The 15,766-nt window shown below is 40.2% G+C and overlaps 1 protein-coding gene across 2 annotated transcripts; it reads left to right on the forward strand.

Annotated features, from left to right (window-relative positions):
* Window positions 1–4,853: 4,853 nt before the first annotated feature.
* LOC139420456 (GTPase IMAP family member 4-like) lies at window positions 4,854–14,877 on the forward strand. 2 transcript variants are annotated; one of them, XM_071170621.1, is made up of 4 exons: window positions 4,854–4,930; window positions 5,719–6,477; window positions 6,759–6,805; window positions 11,053–14,877. In XM_071170621.1, exons 1-3 carry the CDS (start codon window positions 4,900–4,902, stop codon window positions 6,770–6,772), a joined length of 804 nt encoding a protein of 267 aa, XP_071026722.1. In that variant the 5' UTR covers window positions 4,854–4,899; the 3' UTR covers window positions 6,773–6,805; window positions 11,053–14,877. The 2 variants fall into 2 exon arrangements, with proteins under 2 accessions (XP_071026722.1, XP_071026721.1); XM_071170620.1 differs by lacking the exon at window positions 6,759–6,805 and having other exon boundaries at window positions 11,053–11,143.
* Window positions 14,878–15,766: the final 889 nt, after the last annotated feature.

Below are 15,766 nucleotides of genomic sequence, written 5' to 3' on the forward strand. Positions count from 1 at the left end.
GAGACAAGATTTTAGATAGTCTTGTCAGCCTGACAAGGTAATCACGGACAATGGCCCACAATTCACTGCACAGTTCAAGCGTTTCACCTCAGAATGGGAGTTTGACCACGTGACCTCCTCTCCAAGACACCCAAAAGCAAATGGCAAGGCAGAATCAGCTATCAAGATTGCAAAAAACCTGTTAAGCAGGGCCTTGCGCGACAGCAACGACCCATGGAAAGCGATCTTACAGTGGAGGAACACACCCACCGAAAACATGGACTGCAGCCCAGCACAACGCCTTCTGTCCAGACGTCTGAAGACTACCATCCCCGTAGCTAACAAGCTACTTGAGCCCTGCGTCATGGTTGGCGTCACGGACAAACTGCGTCACAGAAAGCAGCTCGCTAAGTGCTTCTACGACCGGACTGCTCGGGACCTACCAGAGCTGGAGATGGGTGAAACGATAAGGATGAAACCGCTGCCGGGAGACCACACAGGACTTTGGAGGCTGGGCACATGCCTGCAGAGAGTTGCACCACGTTCTTACCTGGTGGATGTTGGTGGCTCCCTCTATCGTCGCAATCGGGTGGATCTGCGTGTAGCAGAGCAGACAAACCAGAACACGCCATACACTCACCTAGATGAGCTGGATCACAGTCCAGGCCTAAGGGTAAGGGGCGCAGAATTGAGACATGGGCCAACTGAAGGTGAGGCTTCTACCTCACCAAGCTCTCCAGCTCGTGCCCCTAATCCTACCCCTGTCAGAGCCAATACTTACTCACGGGTGGGTCGGCTGTGCAAGCCACCGGACAGGCTTACTCTGTAAGCAAGGGACTGTTAACTTGCCCTCGGTTAATTAAAATCTATCTTTTTTTCTTAAATAATTAAATTACAATTAAAAAAGGAAGATGACAACTGAAGTAAAAAAGAAAATGTAATGCTTTTTCTATTGTTATGACCTGACTGTTAAGAACTTAATGTTGTGCCTTTTATGCTTGCACTTTCTATTGAAAAGGATGATGTTACGGAGTCTAGTTGATAGGTAATCGACTAGCCGGACTGTTCCCCGGGACTCCAGTTGTAGGGATTTGTACAATGCACAAACAAGGCTATTGAACCTGACATTGGTGTCTGTCTTTATTCCTTTATCTAGCATATCATACTGAAACAGTTATTAATAGCTAACCCGTTACTCTTCTCTTAATACATGTTATAATTTCTCATGGGCAAGAAGAGAGAAATAGTAGCTAGCTCGATATATACACTATTATATATTTCTCAGCTAACGTTAACTGTAGCGCAATAAATCCGATTCAGCACATGTCAGAAAAATAGCAGAGTAACTAGATAGTTTAGCTAGCTAATCATTCAGAACCGCACATCTGAGAGAACAGGGCATAAGTTATTTGTTTACTTGAAGAGCTAGAAATCGTTAGAACACAGATGAACACTGACGAACAGAGTTTATATGAATTAATGTACTCTATCTACAGTGCTGTATTGTTACACCTCAAAAGAGCTAGAAACAGTTGTAGGAACCAAAATTATTTTACAATTGTTTTGAAAAGAACCATTACCAAGCGGACATTGGAATTTTTTTTCTGAGTGACATTGAGGACAAAGCAATGTTCCCCCAACTTGCGGGCTGAATTTGGCACATGGGTGGTTTTATTTGGCCCCCAAAGTTTTCTGAGGCAATTTTGAATATATATAAACACCAGGAAATCAACTCCAAGTGATTTTTATTTAAGAATATATTAATATATTACCATGCATAATAGACCACCTGATCGTACACAAATGTAAACATTCAAATTATTATTTTAATCCAACATATTTGTTCCGTAGTCTACAAATTATTTGCAATTACATTCCGGCCCCCCAACCATCCCCTCAAGAAAAAATTGGCACGTGGCTGAACCTAGTTGATGATCCCTGGGATAAAAGGAATGGATGACTCCCCTTTTCTCTGTACTAGTACTAAAGTACTATCCGGTGAAACACTTCAGTTTTCGCTGTGCTTTGGTTTTTGGTTCGTTAACTTCGTCAATTTATTTTCTAAGCTGTGCTCGCATTCAATACATGGTGCATTTCTTTATCATTTTTTTCTATGAGGGGGTAGGCATGCACGACATGGTCTTCCTGGATGCAATCAAAGGCACTCGTTCTAAGTAAGAGGACTCTTAGTCCTTACACAATGCCAGTATTTGCCCAGAGACTGCTACGGTTTTGGTCAATGATGTCCTCCATTGCTATAAGACGACGACGTACTTGGTTTTGGTGGCTTTTAGTCTTGCGGCATGCCTACTTTGCATTTTCCTGTTTTTATTTTATTTTGACAGCTTTTTTTTCCAGGAGCTGTAATCTCTTGTTAAAGTAACATCTGTATGAGATTACCTTTGTGATATTTTTGTTTCAATGTGTGTGCAATCAATCACTGTGGGTGTATTATTATTATTACACAGGATGATGGTCTCCTCCTGCATGACACCTGAGCTTCCTGTATGCTCCTGAGGATGACTCCTTCTGTCACCCGAGCCTGCTGCTGTATGCTTGTGAGGAAGCCTCCTGCCACCTCTGTCACCTGACAGACCCACCTCACGCAGACCACCTGAACTAAATTCAGCATCTCCTGCTTCCTCTGCTGGAGCTGGGTCTATGCTCTCCTTCACTCTCTTGTTCTCTCTGTCTTTCCCACCTAAAACTCCTACATCTGCTTCCCTGTCCTCTCCTTAAAAAATTGACAATTCAAGACTTTAAACCTGTTGATATAAAACAATAATGATGCATCTTTAATTGCTACAAACTTTGTGGTTGGCTTACTTATTTTTCTACTACGCCGTGCATCTGTTGCAGATTGAGGGGGTGGATTCATGCAATTTAATCTGGTAGGTACTGCCTCGGAGGACAGTGTCTTCCAGAAAAGTATCATGACTGAAATGTATTTTTATTGACAAAGGTGGTCAATAATCAGAATAAAACACTCTTTAAAGAGCTCCTTGCACACAGCGTAACCACCCTTCTTCAGGTCCTCAAAGGACTTTTGCAGACTGATGTCCCTACGCCTGATGTTTCTCAGCCACATCTTCCTCCTGGGTAATTACAAAAGTGTGTAAGGTCGACGTCACACTCCTCCTCTTCAATCAAAACTGACACTCCTCTCTGTGAGACACCACCTTAACAACCTTTGCCTGATTAGCAACACCCACAATAACGGAGAACATATTATAGAATAAAGACCCACACTTTATCCTGTCCTATGAAACATCAGAATAAAGACCCACACTTTGTCCTGTCCTATGAAACATTACAAATAAAGACCCACACTTTATCCTGTCCTATGAAACATTACAAATAAAGACCCACACTTTATCATGTCCTATGAAACATTACAAATAAAGACCCACACTTTATCCTGTCCTATGAAACATTACAAATAAAGACCCACGCTTTATCCTGTCCTATGAAACATTACAATAAAGACCCACACTTTATCCTATGAAACATTTTCAGTTGCTGCCCTCGTAAACCTGATAGATGTCTTTTTTGGACCATTGTCCTATTGTGCATGCATCCCGTCAATGTGATCAAATGCTCTACTTTCATGGTTTTGATATGTTCTACATGTTTCACCATGTTAACAGGCATTTAATAAATGTACAACCTTTTGAGTTTTGTCTATTTTCTGAAGATGCATATAATTATAGTAGACTATAGTTTGTGGTATTCTTACATAATCTGATCATAGGACAACATAACATAAGTATTTGCCTATACAATGTTTTACAGACATCTACAATGATTTAAGAGGTGCTTAATGGTGCTCTACAACTCTATACATTACTTTGCAATGACCCAGTGTCACAAATGGCTTCTATTGATTGTGCAGCATACCCTGGGATGCCCTTGGATGTAATATGGCAGGGCACATTGGTAAACTATTGTTAGCTAGCCTTGCTGCCTCGTGCTAGTTGTGTTAAACCCAGCTATAGATTTATTTCATTACTGGTAGCTAGCATGTTTTATCTAACAGTGAACATTGCTTTGGTGATTGATTCGATGGGTAGTCATGGATACAGCACTCTACTGATTACACAACCAATGACGTGTGCCTCACCATGCAATAATTGCTCCAAATGCATCTTTATTATTTATTACATACCTTTCTGCGTCTGTTGGAAATTGGATTTTCCTCCCATCCATTTTACAGTAAACAAGGTATTTATTGATGACGTGTTTCTTATCGTGAAAACAGTGGATTCACAGAAGGAGTACTAGTATTGAGGAAAACTTGCAAAGGAATCGATTTCTAGCTATTTAAGCAAAGTAAGTGTTTTTTGTGTGTGAACATCACAACTCATGAGCACGGACTGTTTAGCTAATACTGTTTTAGTCCCCGTTTCTGCAATTACGTGGTGATAAAGGAAGCTTGAAGCAACAAGCCATACCTCCACTTTAGCATGTTTATCAGTAATTACAAATCAAAGCTCTTCCTCTATATAGGCAGCTAGATATCTACTTGGGACAAGCTAGCTACCGCCAAGAAGAGGATGAAGACCATTTGTGCCTATATGACGTTCATTAGGAAAACGCTCATTATCTAGTGCACTCGTCCTAAACAAAGTAATCTCTATAAACAATTAGGTAAGTCAAGTCTACCAAACTTAGTGCACTCTGTTTGTTATAGATTCTAGTTTTGGAAACAGAAAACTATGGAGATCATTGATGAGAAAATTAGCAGAATGTCAGCCAAAATCCATCTAGCTCAATGTTCTCCCACTGCCGGCAAACGGGCTTTCTCTCACTACCATATTTGGTAGTGAGAGGAAACGCTAACAGGATGTCTCACATTTATACATCCGGTGAAATATCTGTCTCATCTAGCTGTGATTCAACTTTGGAAAACTAAACAGCGACATGGAATCGGAGAAAGAAGTGCAATCAATAGGTGGGTCTTCTAAAAGACAAACGGTGTCTCAAGTAAATCGATACAACTCATCGAACAAAACGTATTAAGATAAGGTTATCGATAGCTCACTGAAGGTTAACAGTAACAACATCGCTAAATGACGTTAGCTACAGTGGCTAGCTAGTTTGGTTAACTATGCAGTTTAAACTAACTCTGAGCCGAACGTGACACGTTTCACTTAAACTAGCTAGTTTACTGCTTCAGACCGGGTCGCTATGAGTCAAATGTTAGAATAACTCGGCTGATACAGAGCAAGATCCGGTTTCAACCATAGCCACACAGTAGATGAGCTGGCTGGATTTGAATGTTGACGCGATCGAACGAATGAAAGTGATACAGTAACTTACTCATTGATCTCAATGCAGAAAGGCAGGCTATGACTCGTTTATACACTGGCTTTATTAAAGGGATTTGAACTTGATAAAAATGATTATGCACCACCAACTAAATATTCTGTAGTTAAATTGCGTGGTTCACTTACGGTATAGTTGTAAAGTTTCTAGCCTATAAAAATGTTGCCAGTAGTGTGACCTTAATTGGCATGTCAGTGTAATTAGTCTATGTATTTAGTTAGCAACGAACATAGTTGTCAATATTGTCTATACAGCGGAAGAGCTTTGATATGTAATTACTGATAAACATGCTAATGTGGAGGAATGGCTTGTTGCTACAAGTTTCCTTTATCAAAACGTAATTGCAGAAACGGGGACTAAAACAGTATTAGCTAAACAGTCCTTGCTAATGAGTTGTGATGTTTGCACTCCCAGGAGATGTCCCTGACCCAGAGGAGGAAGAGAAGAGGCTGGCGGCAGCAGCCCGGGAAGCCAACCATCTAACTGAGTTGAGGCTGGTGCTGTTGGGCTGGAGGTGGCCTGGGAAGAGCCTGACAGGCAACACCATACTGGGCCACGAGGAGTTCCGCCTGGAGCGGGCGGCTGAATTCTGCGTCAAGCGTCAGACTGAGGTGGAGGGGCGCCAGGTGACGGTAATAGACACGCCGGGCTGGTTCTCGACACAGTCCACGCCACCAGTTTACCAGCAGGAGATGGTGCGGGGCGCCTCCATGTGCGGGCCCCAGGGCCCCCACGCTTTCTTGCTGGTCATCCCTGTGGGCATGTTTACCGAGGTGGACCGGGCCCGCATCGAGGAGCACTTGGCTCTGTTCGGGGAGCGTGTGTGGAGGCATACCATCGTGGTGTTCACCTGGGCAGATGTGCTGAGGAACATGTCCATCGAGAGGCACATCAAGCGAGAGGGGAAGGATCTGCAGTGGGTGCTGGAAAAGTGCAAGATGCGGTACTTTGTCATCAGCAACTACATATTTGGGGAGCACCCCCAGCTGCGACAGCTTATGGAGAAGATAGAGAAGGTGGTGGCAGAGGAGGGCATCTATAACCCAGAGGATGTGGAGGAGAAGAAACCTCTGGGCCAGAATCAGAACCAAACCCAGAACCGGGAGCTTGGAGCAAGGCCCAAAGTGAATTCTGCCGTAGGATTGGCCAAAATGGACATGGACCCGCCCCACAGTGAGTGACAGCTTTACTGACAACTCAGATGTAGTCTTGTAACAGCAGTCACATAGGCTAAACCTCACACGGGGTGAAATTTATAATCCTTGCTCTTCTCTGCAAAACTAGTACTTGCATTACTGTTGTATTATTCCACTTAGGGTAACTGTATTTGAATTACTCATGTGGTAGTTATGTACATTGTACCAAGTACATCCTCTCCCCCTCCTTACATTTCTTCCTTCATTTTCTTTCCCAACTATCTCTCCTCTTATCTCATGTCTGCTGCTTGGGAATAGAGAAGAATCCATGATGATTGTCCAGGACAAGGCAATATTCCTCTATAGTAATATCAATACTTCAATGAACGAGTCTTTAACAAGATAGTTTCACATAGATGTGAAGACAATGATAGTTATACCAATGATATTACTAGGGATGCACTATATATCGGTATTGGCAGATGTTAGCTAAAAATGCCAACATCGGTATCGGCCCGAGATCAAGTTTAACGCCGATTGTTTTTTAACAAATGTCAAAGCTACTGTGCATACCTATATAATGGCGTGATAACGCCACGTAAAATTTTGCACTACACGTTCAACACAGCATTTCTAACCTAGCCCACACAATGTCTGCTGTGTGTATTGAGCAGTCAACAAGTCGAGCAGTCATTTGAAAGAGTAAGAACATTTCAACTCAAAGGAGAAATCCATGAAACCAACATAATGGAGCCAACATAATGGAATTCAGTCAACTGTTCTCTGTCATGGGTGCTGTTGGCTTTCGCCGACTGGTCGAGCACCGGTACACACTACCAAGTGTGCTATATTTCAGATGTTGCCCTACCGGAGTCACACAGTAATAGCGTCACTGCTATTAGCTTCACGACATACATACTATGGAACGCCGTTTGGGTCTTTGCATGTCAAAAAATATACAATAGCACTCCAAGCTGTACAAAAAAGTCTGCAAACACCGGCCACAAACGATGTGTTTACAATAGAGGTCGACCGATTAATCAGAATGGCCGATTTAATTAGGGCCGATTTCAAGTTTTCATAACAATCGGAAATCGGTATTTTTGGGCGCCAGTTATTTTATTTTTTTACATTTATTTGTATTTTTATATACATTTATTTAACTAGGCAAGCCAGTTAAGAACATATTCTTATTTTCAAAGACCTAGGCCTAGGAACGGTGGGTTAACTGCCTTGTTCAGGAGCAGAACGACAGATTTTCCCCTTGTCTGCTCGGGGGAGCCATTCTTGCAACCTTACAGTTAAGTAGTCCAACGCATTAACGATCTGCCTCTCTCTTGTTGCACTCCACAAGGAGACTGCCTGTTACGCGAATGCAGTAAGCCAAAGTAAGTTGCTAGTTAGCATTTAACTTATCTTATAAAAAACAATCAATCATAATCACTAGTTAATGATATTACTAGATATTATCTAGCGTGTCCTGCGTTGTGTATAGTCTGACTGAGTATACAAGTATCTGACTGAGCGGTGGTAGGCAGAAGCAGGCGCGTAAGCATTAATTCAAACAGCACTTTTGTGCGTTTTGCCAGCAGCTCTTCGTTGTGCATCAAGCATTGTTCTGTTTATGACTTCAAGCCTATCAACTCCCGACATGAGGCTGGTGTAGCCGAAGTGAAATGGCTAGCTAGTTAGCGGGGTACGAGCTAATAGCGTTTCAAACGTCACTCGCTCTGAGCTTTCTATTAGTTGTTCCCCTTGCTCTGCATGGGTAACGCTGCTTCGATGTTGGCTGTTGTCGTTGTGTTGCTGGTTCGAGCCCAGGGAGGAGCGAGGAGAGGGTTGGAAGCTATACTGTTAGACTGGCAATACTAAAATACTTATAAGAACATCCAATAGTCAAAGGTTAATGAAATACAAATGGTATAGAGGGAAATAGTCCTATAAAAACTTCAACCTAAAACTTCTTACCTGGGAATATTGAAGACTCATGTTAAAAGGAACCACCAGCTTTCATATGTTCTCAGGTTCTGAGCAAGGAACTGAAATGTTAGCTTTTTTACATGGCACATATTGCACTTTTACTTTCTTCTCCAACACATTGTTTTTGCATTATTTAAACCAAATTGAACATGTTTCATTATTTATTTGAGGCTAAATAGATTTTATTGATGTATTATATAAAGTTAAAATAAGTGTTCATTCAGTATTGTTGTAATTGGCATTATTACAAATACATTTTTAAAATTGGCCGATTAATCGGTATTGGCATTTTTGGTCCTCCAATAATCGGTATCGGCGTTGAAAAATCATAATTGGTCGGCCTCTAGTATACAATACCGCATTGGTAATAAAGCATAATTTGTTCGACCGCAACTTCCGGGGTAGCTAGCTTTAGCTTAGTACCTAGCTAGCACCAATACAACCAGCCTGAAAACAATGACGAGTTGAAACTGCAGTCATTTTCATTATTCTTAGCAATGGTTTAGGAACCCTTGTAAGTATTAGCTAGGTTGCCACTTTTTGTTCACCTATTGAAATTGAAGTTCAGTACATGAAAATAAATAGCTAGCCAGCTACTTAACCCTATTGCCCAAAGCTAATGTTATAAGAAGCTAGCTAGCTTCATCTTGCTAGTCGCTCGACCGGACCAAGTAATGTGTTGTGAAGCTAGTCAATAATGATTAGGCACAATAGTGGAATTTGCCGTTTACCTTCAAAATAAAACTGTCATTGACAGTGATGCAAATTAATACAAATAGTAGAATTATGCCATACTTTTATTTTGAAGGCTAGCCGCAAAGTGCACGATTGTGGCTAATCCTTATTGTGGCTAGCTTCACATCGATGGGTCCGACCACCATTAATCAAGTAAGAACTGTCTTATAAATTAGGGTTATTTTAGATGATGACACCTAGCTATATAGTTAGCTTGCTACTGAAACAGATTGTCCTTATTTGACACGTCAAATAGTGTTATTTGACGTGTATCTTTTTTTGACAAGCAAAGACCCAAACGACGTTCCATAGAAATCCTGGTTGAGAATGAAACGACTCAACAAATGAACAACGAAACAGCACAGCAAGTAAGTGAAAGAAATAGGTTTTGATTATGTTTTGCTGGTAATGGGGACATACGTAAATGCCCAAAAAATTACTTTTTGGTCAGTGTGGTGTGTGTGTAACTTTTATGTAACTAGGCAAGTTAGTTAAAAACTAATTCTTATTTACAATGACGTCCTGGCTGACGCTGGGCCAATTGTGCGCCGTACTAGAATGCTTAAAAGGCCGCAAAAATGTCAAATATCGGTATCGGGGTTTTTTTGCAAGGAAAATATTGGTATCGGCCAAAAATGTCATATCGGTGCATCATTAGATATTACATATACAGTAACAGTCAAACGTTTGGACACACCTACTCATTCCAGGGTTTTTCTTTATTTTGACTATTTTCTACATTGTTGAATAATAGTGAAGACATCAAAACTATGAAATAACAGATATGGAATCATGTAGTAACCAAAAAAGTGTTAAACAACTCAAAATATACTTTATATTTTAGATTCATCAAAGTAGCCACCCTTTGCCTTGACAGCTTTGCACATTGTTGGCCTTCTTTCAACCAGCTTTACCTAGAATGCTTTTCCAAGGGGGAGTTCCCACATATGCTGAGCACTTGTTGGCTGCTTGTCCTTCACTCTGCAGTCCAACTCATCTCAAACCATCTCAATTGGGTTGAGGTCAGGTGAATGTCGAGGCCAGGTCATCTGATGTAGCTCTTGATCATTCTCCTTCTTAGTCAAATAGCCCTTACATACCCTGGAGGTGTGATAGTCCCACTAAGCACAAACCAGGTGGGATGCGTATCACTGCAGAATTCTGTGGTAGCCATGCTGGTTAAGTGTGCCTTGAATTCCAAATGAATCACTGATAGTGTCACCAGCAAAGCACCCCCACACCATTACACCTCCTCCATGCTTCACGGTGAGAAACACACATGCGGAAATCATCTGTTCACCCACACCGCGTCTCACAAAGACATGGCGGTTGGAACCAAAAATCTCAAATTTGGACTTATCAGACCAAAGGACAGATTTCCACCGGTCTAATGTCCATTGCGCGTGTTTTTTGTCCCAAACAAGTCTCTTCTTATTGGTGTCCTTTAGTAGTGGTTTCTTTGCAGCAATTCGACCATGAAGGCCTGATTCACACAGTCTGCTCTGAACAGTTGATGTTGAGATGTGTCTGTTACTTTAACTCTGTGAAGCATTTATTTGGGCTGCAGTTTCTTTTTTTGTGACTGCACTTGAAGAAACTTTAAAAGTTCTTGAAATTTTGACTGACCTACATGTCTTAGAGTAATGATAGACTGTCGTTTCTCTTTGTTTATTTGAGCTGTTCTTGCCATATTATGGACTTGGTCGTTTACCAAATAGGGCTATCTTCTGTATACCACTCCTACCTTGTCACAACACAACTGATTGGCTCAAACGCATTCACAAGGAATAATTGTAGAATAAAATAAAGAGAAACCCTTGAATGTGCGTGTCCAAACTTTTGACTGGTACTGTACATCTGAAGTAATCCTTGTCTGTTATTATGTGTCCATTTTCAGATTCAGTGGATGGACTGACTGACTGAAGGAGAGCTGGTGAGCCACCGCAGTACTGATTTCAGAGCTCTATGTCCATACGTTACCCCAACCTGTATTCATAAAGCGTCTCAGTGTAGGAATGTTGATCTACGATCAGTTCCCCTTTTAGATCATAATGAATGAATGGGTGGGGGGGGGGTGGGGGTGACCCTGACTCTGAGATGCTTTATGAATACAGGCCCAGATTCTTTTAAACCTTTAAGACTTAATCTCTCTACCATTTTATATAAATAATAGTTATCTGTAACTGGATGTAGGCTAACATGATCAGGGGTCACGTTAATGCAGAATTCTGCGTTTATCACACCACAGGGGGGGGGGGGAAGATAAAACCCATAAATATCTTGCTGCATTTTGTAAACAGAGATCTAAAATGCTTCTTGAAATTGCTGCTCGACATCAGGCTTCTTTTTTTTTTTTGCTTCAGTTGCAATTCTACACTCCAATGAGAATTCACGAATGGGCATTCTATCAGAAGGCAGCGCTCTGACTGATGTGTAGCTACTTTTCTTCAGTACATTTTATCGGTGTAGCCTGCTTTTCTCTGGTAAAATGTACGATTAACTTCAAGCAAAACCTAAGTAAATGATGTGGCTGCCGGCCAAATAGCGTTTCACTTCTGTTGTCATCTGATGATAATGAAGCTATTTTCTGCTGAATGTGTTGCACTAATATATTTTATGTGAAGGAAAACTATAGTTGCATGTCCCTGATCACTATTGAAGCAACAAAGGAAAATTTTTAATATAAAATAGTTAGAAACCTTGATTTTGTGATGGTCTGCGTTTTGAAAATGTAGATTACTGAACTCTAGCGAGATCCCTGATGATGCTGTTCTTGCTTTTTGAGACTGTTTGGTCTACCTTGTACCTATGACAGGTCTGATGCAATGTATATATTTGGGGATTTTATTGTATCTGATTTGCACATGAAGTAAGAAGCAAATCACATTACAGTACCAGTCAAAAGTTTGGACATCAACTCATTCTAGGATTTTCCTTTATTTTTTTACTGTTTTCTACATTGTAGAATAATAGTGAAGACATCAAAACTAAACTATGAAATAACACATGGAAAAATGTAGTAACCAAAAAAGTGTTAAACAAATGAAAATATATTTGAGATTCTTCATAGTAGACACCCTTTGCCTTGACAGCTTTGCACACTCTTGGCATTCTCTCAACCAGCTTCATGAGCTAGTCACCTGGAATGCATTTCAATTAACAGGTGTTCCTTGTTTTAAAGTTAATTTGTGGAATTTCTTTCCTCAATGCGTTTGAGCCAATCAGTTGTGTTGTGACAAGGTAGGGGTGGTATACAGAAGAGAGCCCTATTTGTTAAAAGACCAAGTCCATATTATGGCAAGAACAGCTCAAATAAGCAAAGAGAAACAACAGTCCATCATTACTTTAAGACATGAAGGTCAGTCATTCTGGAAAATGTTCAAGAACTTTGAAAAGTTTCAAGTGCAGTCGCGAAAACCATCAAGTGCTATGATGAAACTGGCTCTCATGAGGACCGCCACAGGAAAGGAAGTACCAGAGTTACCTCTGCTGCAGAGGATAAGTTCATTAGGAGAGGATAAGGTTCCCACAGTGAAGCATGGAGGTGTGATGGTGTGGGGATGCTTGCTGGTGACACTGCCAGTGATTTATTTAGAATTCCACTAAACACACTTAACCAGCATGGATACCATGCTGCGATACGCCATCCCATCTGGTTCGTGTTTAGTGGGACTATCATTAGTTTTTCAACAGGACAATGACCCAAAACACATCTCCAGACTGTCTAAGGGCTATTTGACCAAGAAGGAGAGGTTGAAAGAATGCAAGAGTTTGCAAAGCTGTCAAGGCAAAAGGTGGCTACTTTGAAGAATCTAAAATATAAAGTATATTTTGATTTGTTTAACACGTTTTTTTTGGTTACTATATATGATTCCATATGTGTTATTTAATAGTTTTGATGTATTCACTATTATTCTACGATGTAGAACATAGTAAAAATAAAGTAGTATGTGTGATAAATGAGTAGGTGTGTCCAAACTTTTGACTGGTACTGTACATTTATGCAAGATTGAAAAAAGCATGACTTTAGAGGTCAAATGTGTACCAATATAGGCCCTGTATATCTACTGTTTTCTTCATGTAGTGAGGATCATGGGAAAACTACTGTACATGACAAGTCTCTGAGGCTGCGACAGAGACAAGGAAGTCCCTTAACCTAATGTGTACAGCACATGCTAGATTGCGCTATTATGTTTTTTACATTTTTAATAAATGTTAAGGAAAAGTTTGTTAAAAGCTACCCCAATTGTGACCAAAAGGTGTATAGTGTTTTATCAAGCACTTGAAGTACAGGTACTGTTTTACTCTACTAGTAGAGAATATATACATATCCTTGTCTGGGTTTTATATATGGGTGTGAAATGATAAATGTGCATTTTTATTTATCAGGCTCATGTATCTGTATGTATCAAACCCTACCTTCTTTGCAAGGGAATAGCTGCTGAAAATGTTTTTAAATGCAAGTTGGATAATGATAAATCAATGGCACATTGCATTTTAATATTATAATTTTGTGGCAGCTATATGCTTCCATAACCCTCTGAGTGCGGTCTCTTAATTATTCAGATTAGTAATTTTATGTTTAATTCCTAACTAATCTGTTGCAGTATTGCAATGTGGTCCATGATGATGGTATTGAATAGGTTTCTTGTTTTGAAAATGGCTTATTTCTGTGGGTTGGGTTTATTTTAATCCTGTCCATATGCCTACAGCTGGCAGCACCCAAATAATCATCCATTTGGAGCACAGCTGCATGCGACCCCATCATAATGCCAATCCTCAATTTGGTTTGACATTTTATATTCCTAAAGGGCTAGTTAGGGATCATCAGTAAATTACACAATGTACAATATTATTTTGTAAGTAAATGCCTTTAAACTTCAATGACTTGACCTCAAACCAAATATAAATTGTAGAAATGCATGTACAACTATTGAATGCATTTCAGACCACTAAAAGATGTGCAACATGAAAATATTGTCCCATTTACATAGTCATTGTCATAGTCATTGTATGGTCCCTAACTATCCCCCAGAGGTAGGCTATCCAAAGTCAAACCAATTTTGCCAATGTCGCACACCAACCCGGTTGAAGCTATAGTAATTGGTGAAATAATTTGTCTAACTCATCACACCTGCAAACACACGAGACACCCACATCAATCCACACCCCGAAACCAACTCAGGTTTGAATTCAGTCATGGCTGCTAAGCATTTCTTAAATGAACCAAATCTAAATTGAAGCCAAATCAAGAAGTGCAGTTGCCTTTTAGTACTGTGAATAAAGGTGGAAAAGATGTCTATTATTATGTCATTATTGTAATCATTATAATTATGATATCCCTTTACTCTTTATAATTGCTTCCTATACTGAGAAGCAATACTAGTAGTAGTAGTAGCTCCATTCACTAACTCACATCCATTGATGGGTATAACACTGACTGTTTTCTATGTTGATATTGTATACAAACTATTTTACAAACCTATTCATATTGGTGATTTGTCTTGCTGTTACATTGTATTCTGTGAGTTACAAAAATAGATATGTGGTAGAAGGTGTCTTCTCTAATCAGTGCAACTTAAGTTGTCTTTTGTTTCCATATAATTGTTGTTTTGTTTGTTTGTGTGAACACACTGTTATATTTTGTCTTTTGCTGTAGTAGACAAGTCCATTTAATTTTTTTTTTATCTAAATAAAGTTCATATTTTGATGAAATGGAAGATGACTTTTGACCTGCAGTAGTTTGTTATTGTTAGTATCTGAAGCAAAAATGTACCAGTATTGGTCATGAAAAACAGCCTTTTCTCAATTCCTTGCATGGTCTCTCCTCCTGAAACCCATTGGAAAAGGTCATGGGGAAGAGACCATAGATCTTCTCTTCCAACACAGTTAAGGAGGCAAGGAGATAGGATTCGAGGAATCACAGATAACTAATTGAGACAGAGGCACATGCTGATGATGGCGTGTTGTTTCAAGACTGACATCTCCTGGTCAATGTGTTGACTACAAATTTAGGGCCTGCTCGTGATTCAACATTTTCCTCAGTACAATTTTCCAAGTATAGGTTATCTCTTTTCCTTTAGTCTATTGAATTACCCATGTGTCAATCTAAGTAACATAATAAAAACATCCTCATCAAAATCGCTCCATGATTTCCTTTAAAAAAAAAAATCTAATAGTTTGTCTAATTTCAGTTTGTGACCGAACAAGCGCACGTATAGTGTAGAAAGTCATTGTACCATCTAAACCGCTGTGAAATATATTTTCCATAACCGAAAATATTGAATTTTCAGCTGTTTGGCAATGAGGCAGTGATCGTTGAGATCTTGGTTGAAGACAGCAGAGGTGTATTTAGAGGGCAAGTTGGTTAGGATGATATCTATGAGGGTGCCCGTGTTTAAGGCTTTGGGGAGGTACCTGGTAGGTTCATTGATAATTTGTGTGAGATTGTAGGATGGCTGGGGTGTTAAGCATGTTCCAGTTTAGGTCGCCTAGCAGCACGAGCTCTGAAGATAGATGGGGGGCAATCAGTTCACATATGGTGTCCAGAGCACAGCTGGGGGCAGAGGGTGGTCTATAGCAGGCGGCAACGGTGAGAGACTTGTTTTTAG

Source organism: Oncorhynchus clarkii, chromosome 11 (genome assembly GCF_045791955.1).
Source record: "Oncorhynchus clarkii lewisi isolate Uvic-CL-2024 chromosome 11, UVic_Ocla_1.0, whole genome shotgun sequence".
Classification (NCBI taxonomy): Eukaryota; Metazoa; Chordata; class Actinopteri; order Salmoniformes; family Salmonidae; genus Oncorhynchus; species Oncorhynchus clarkii.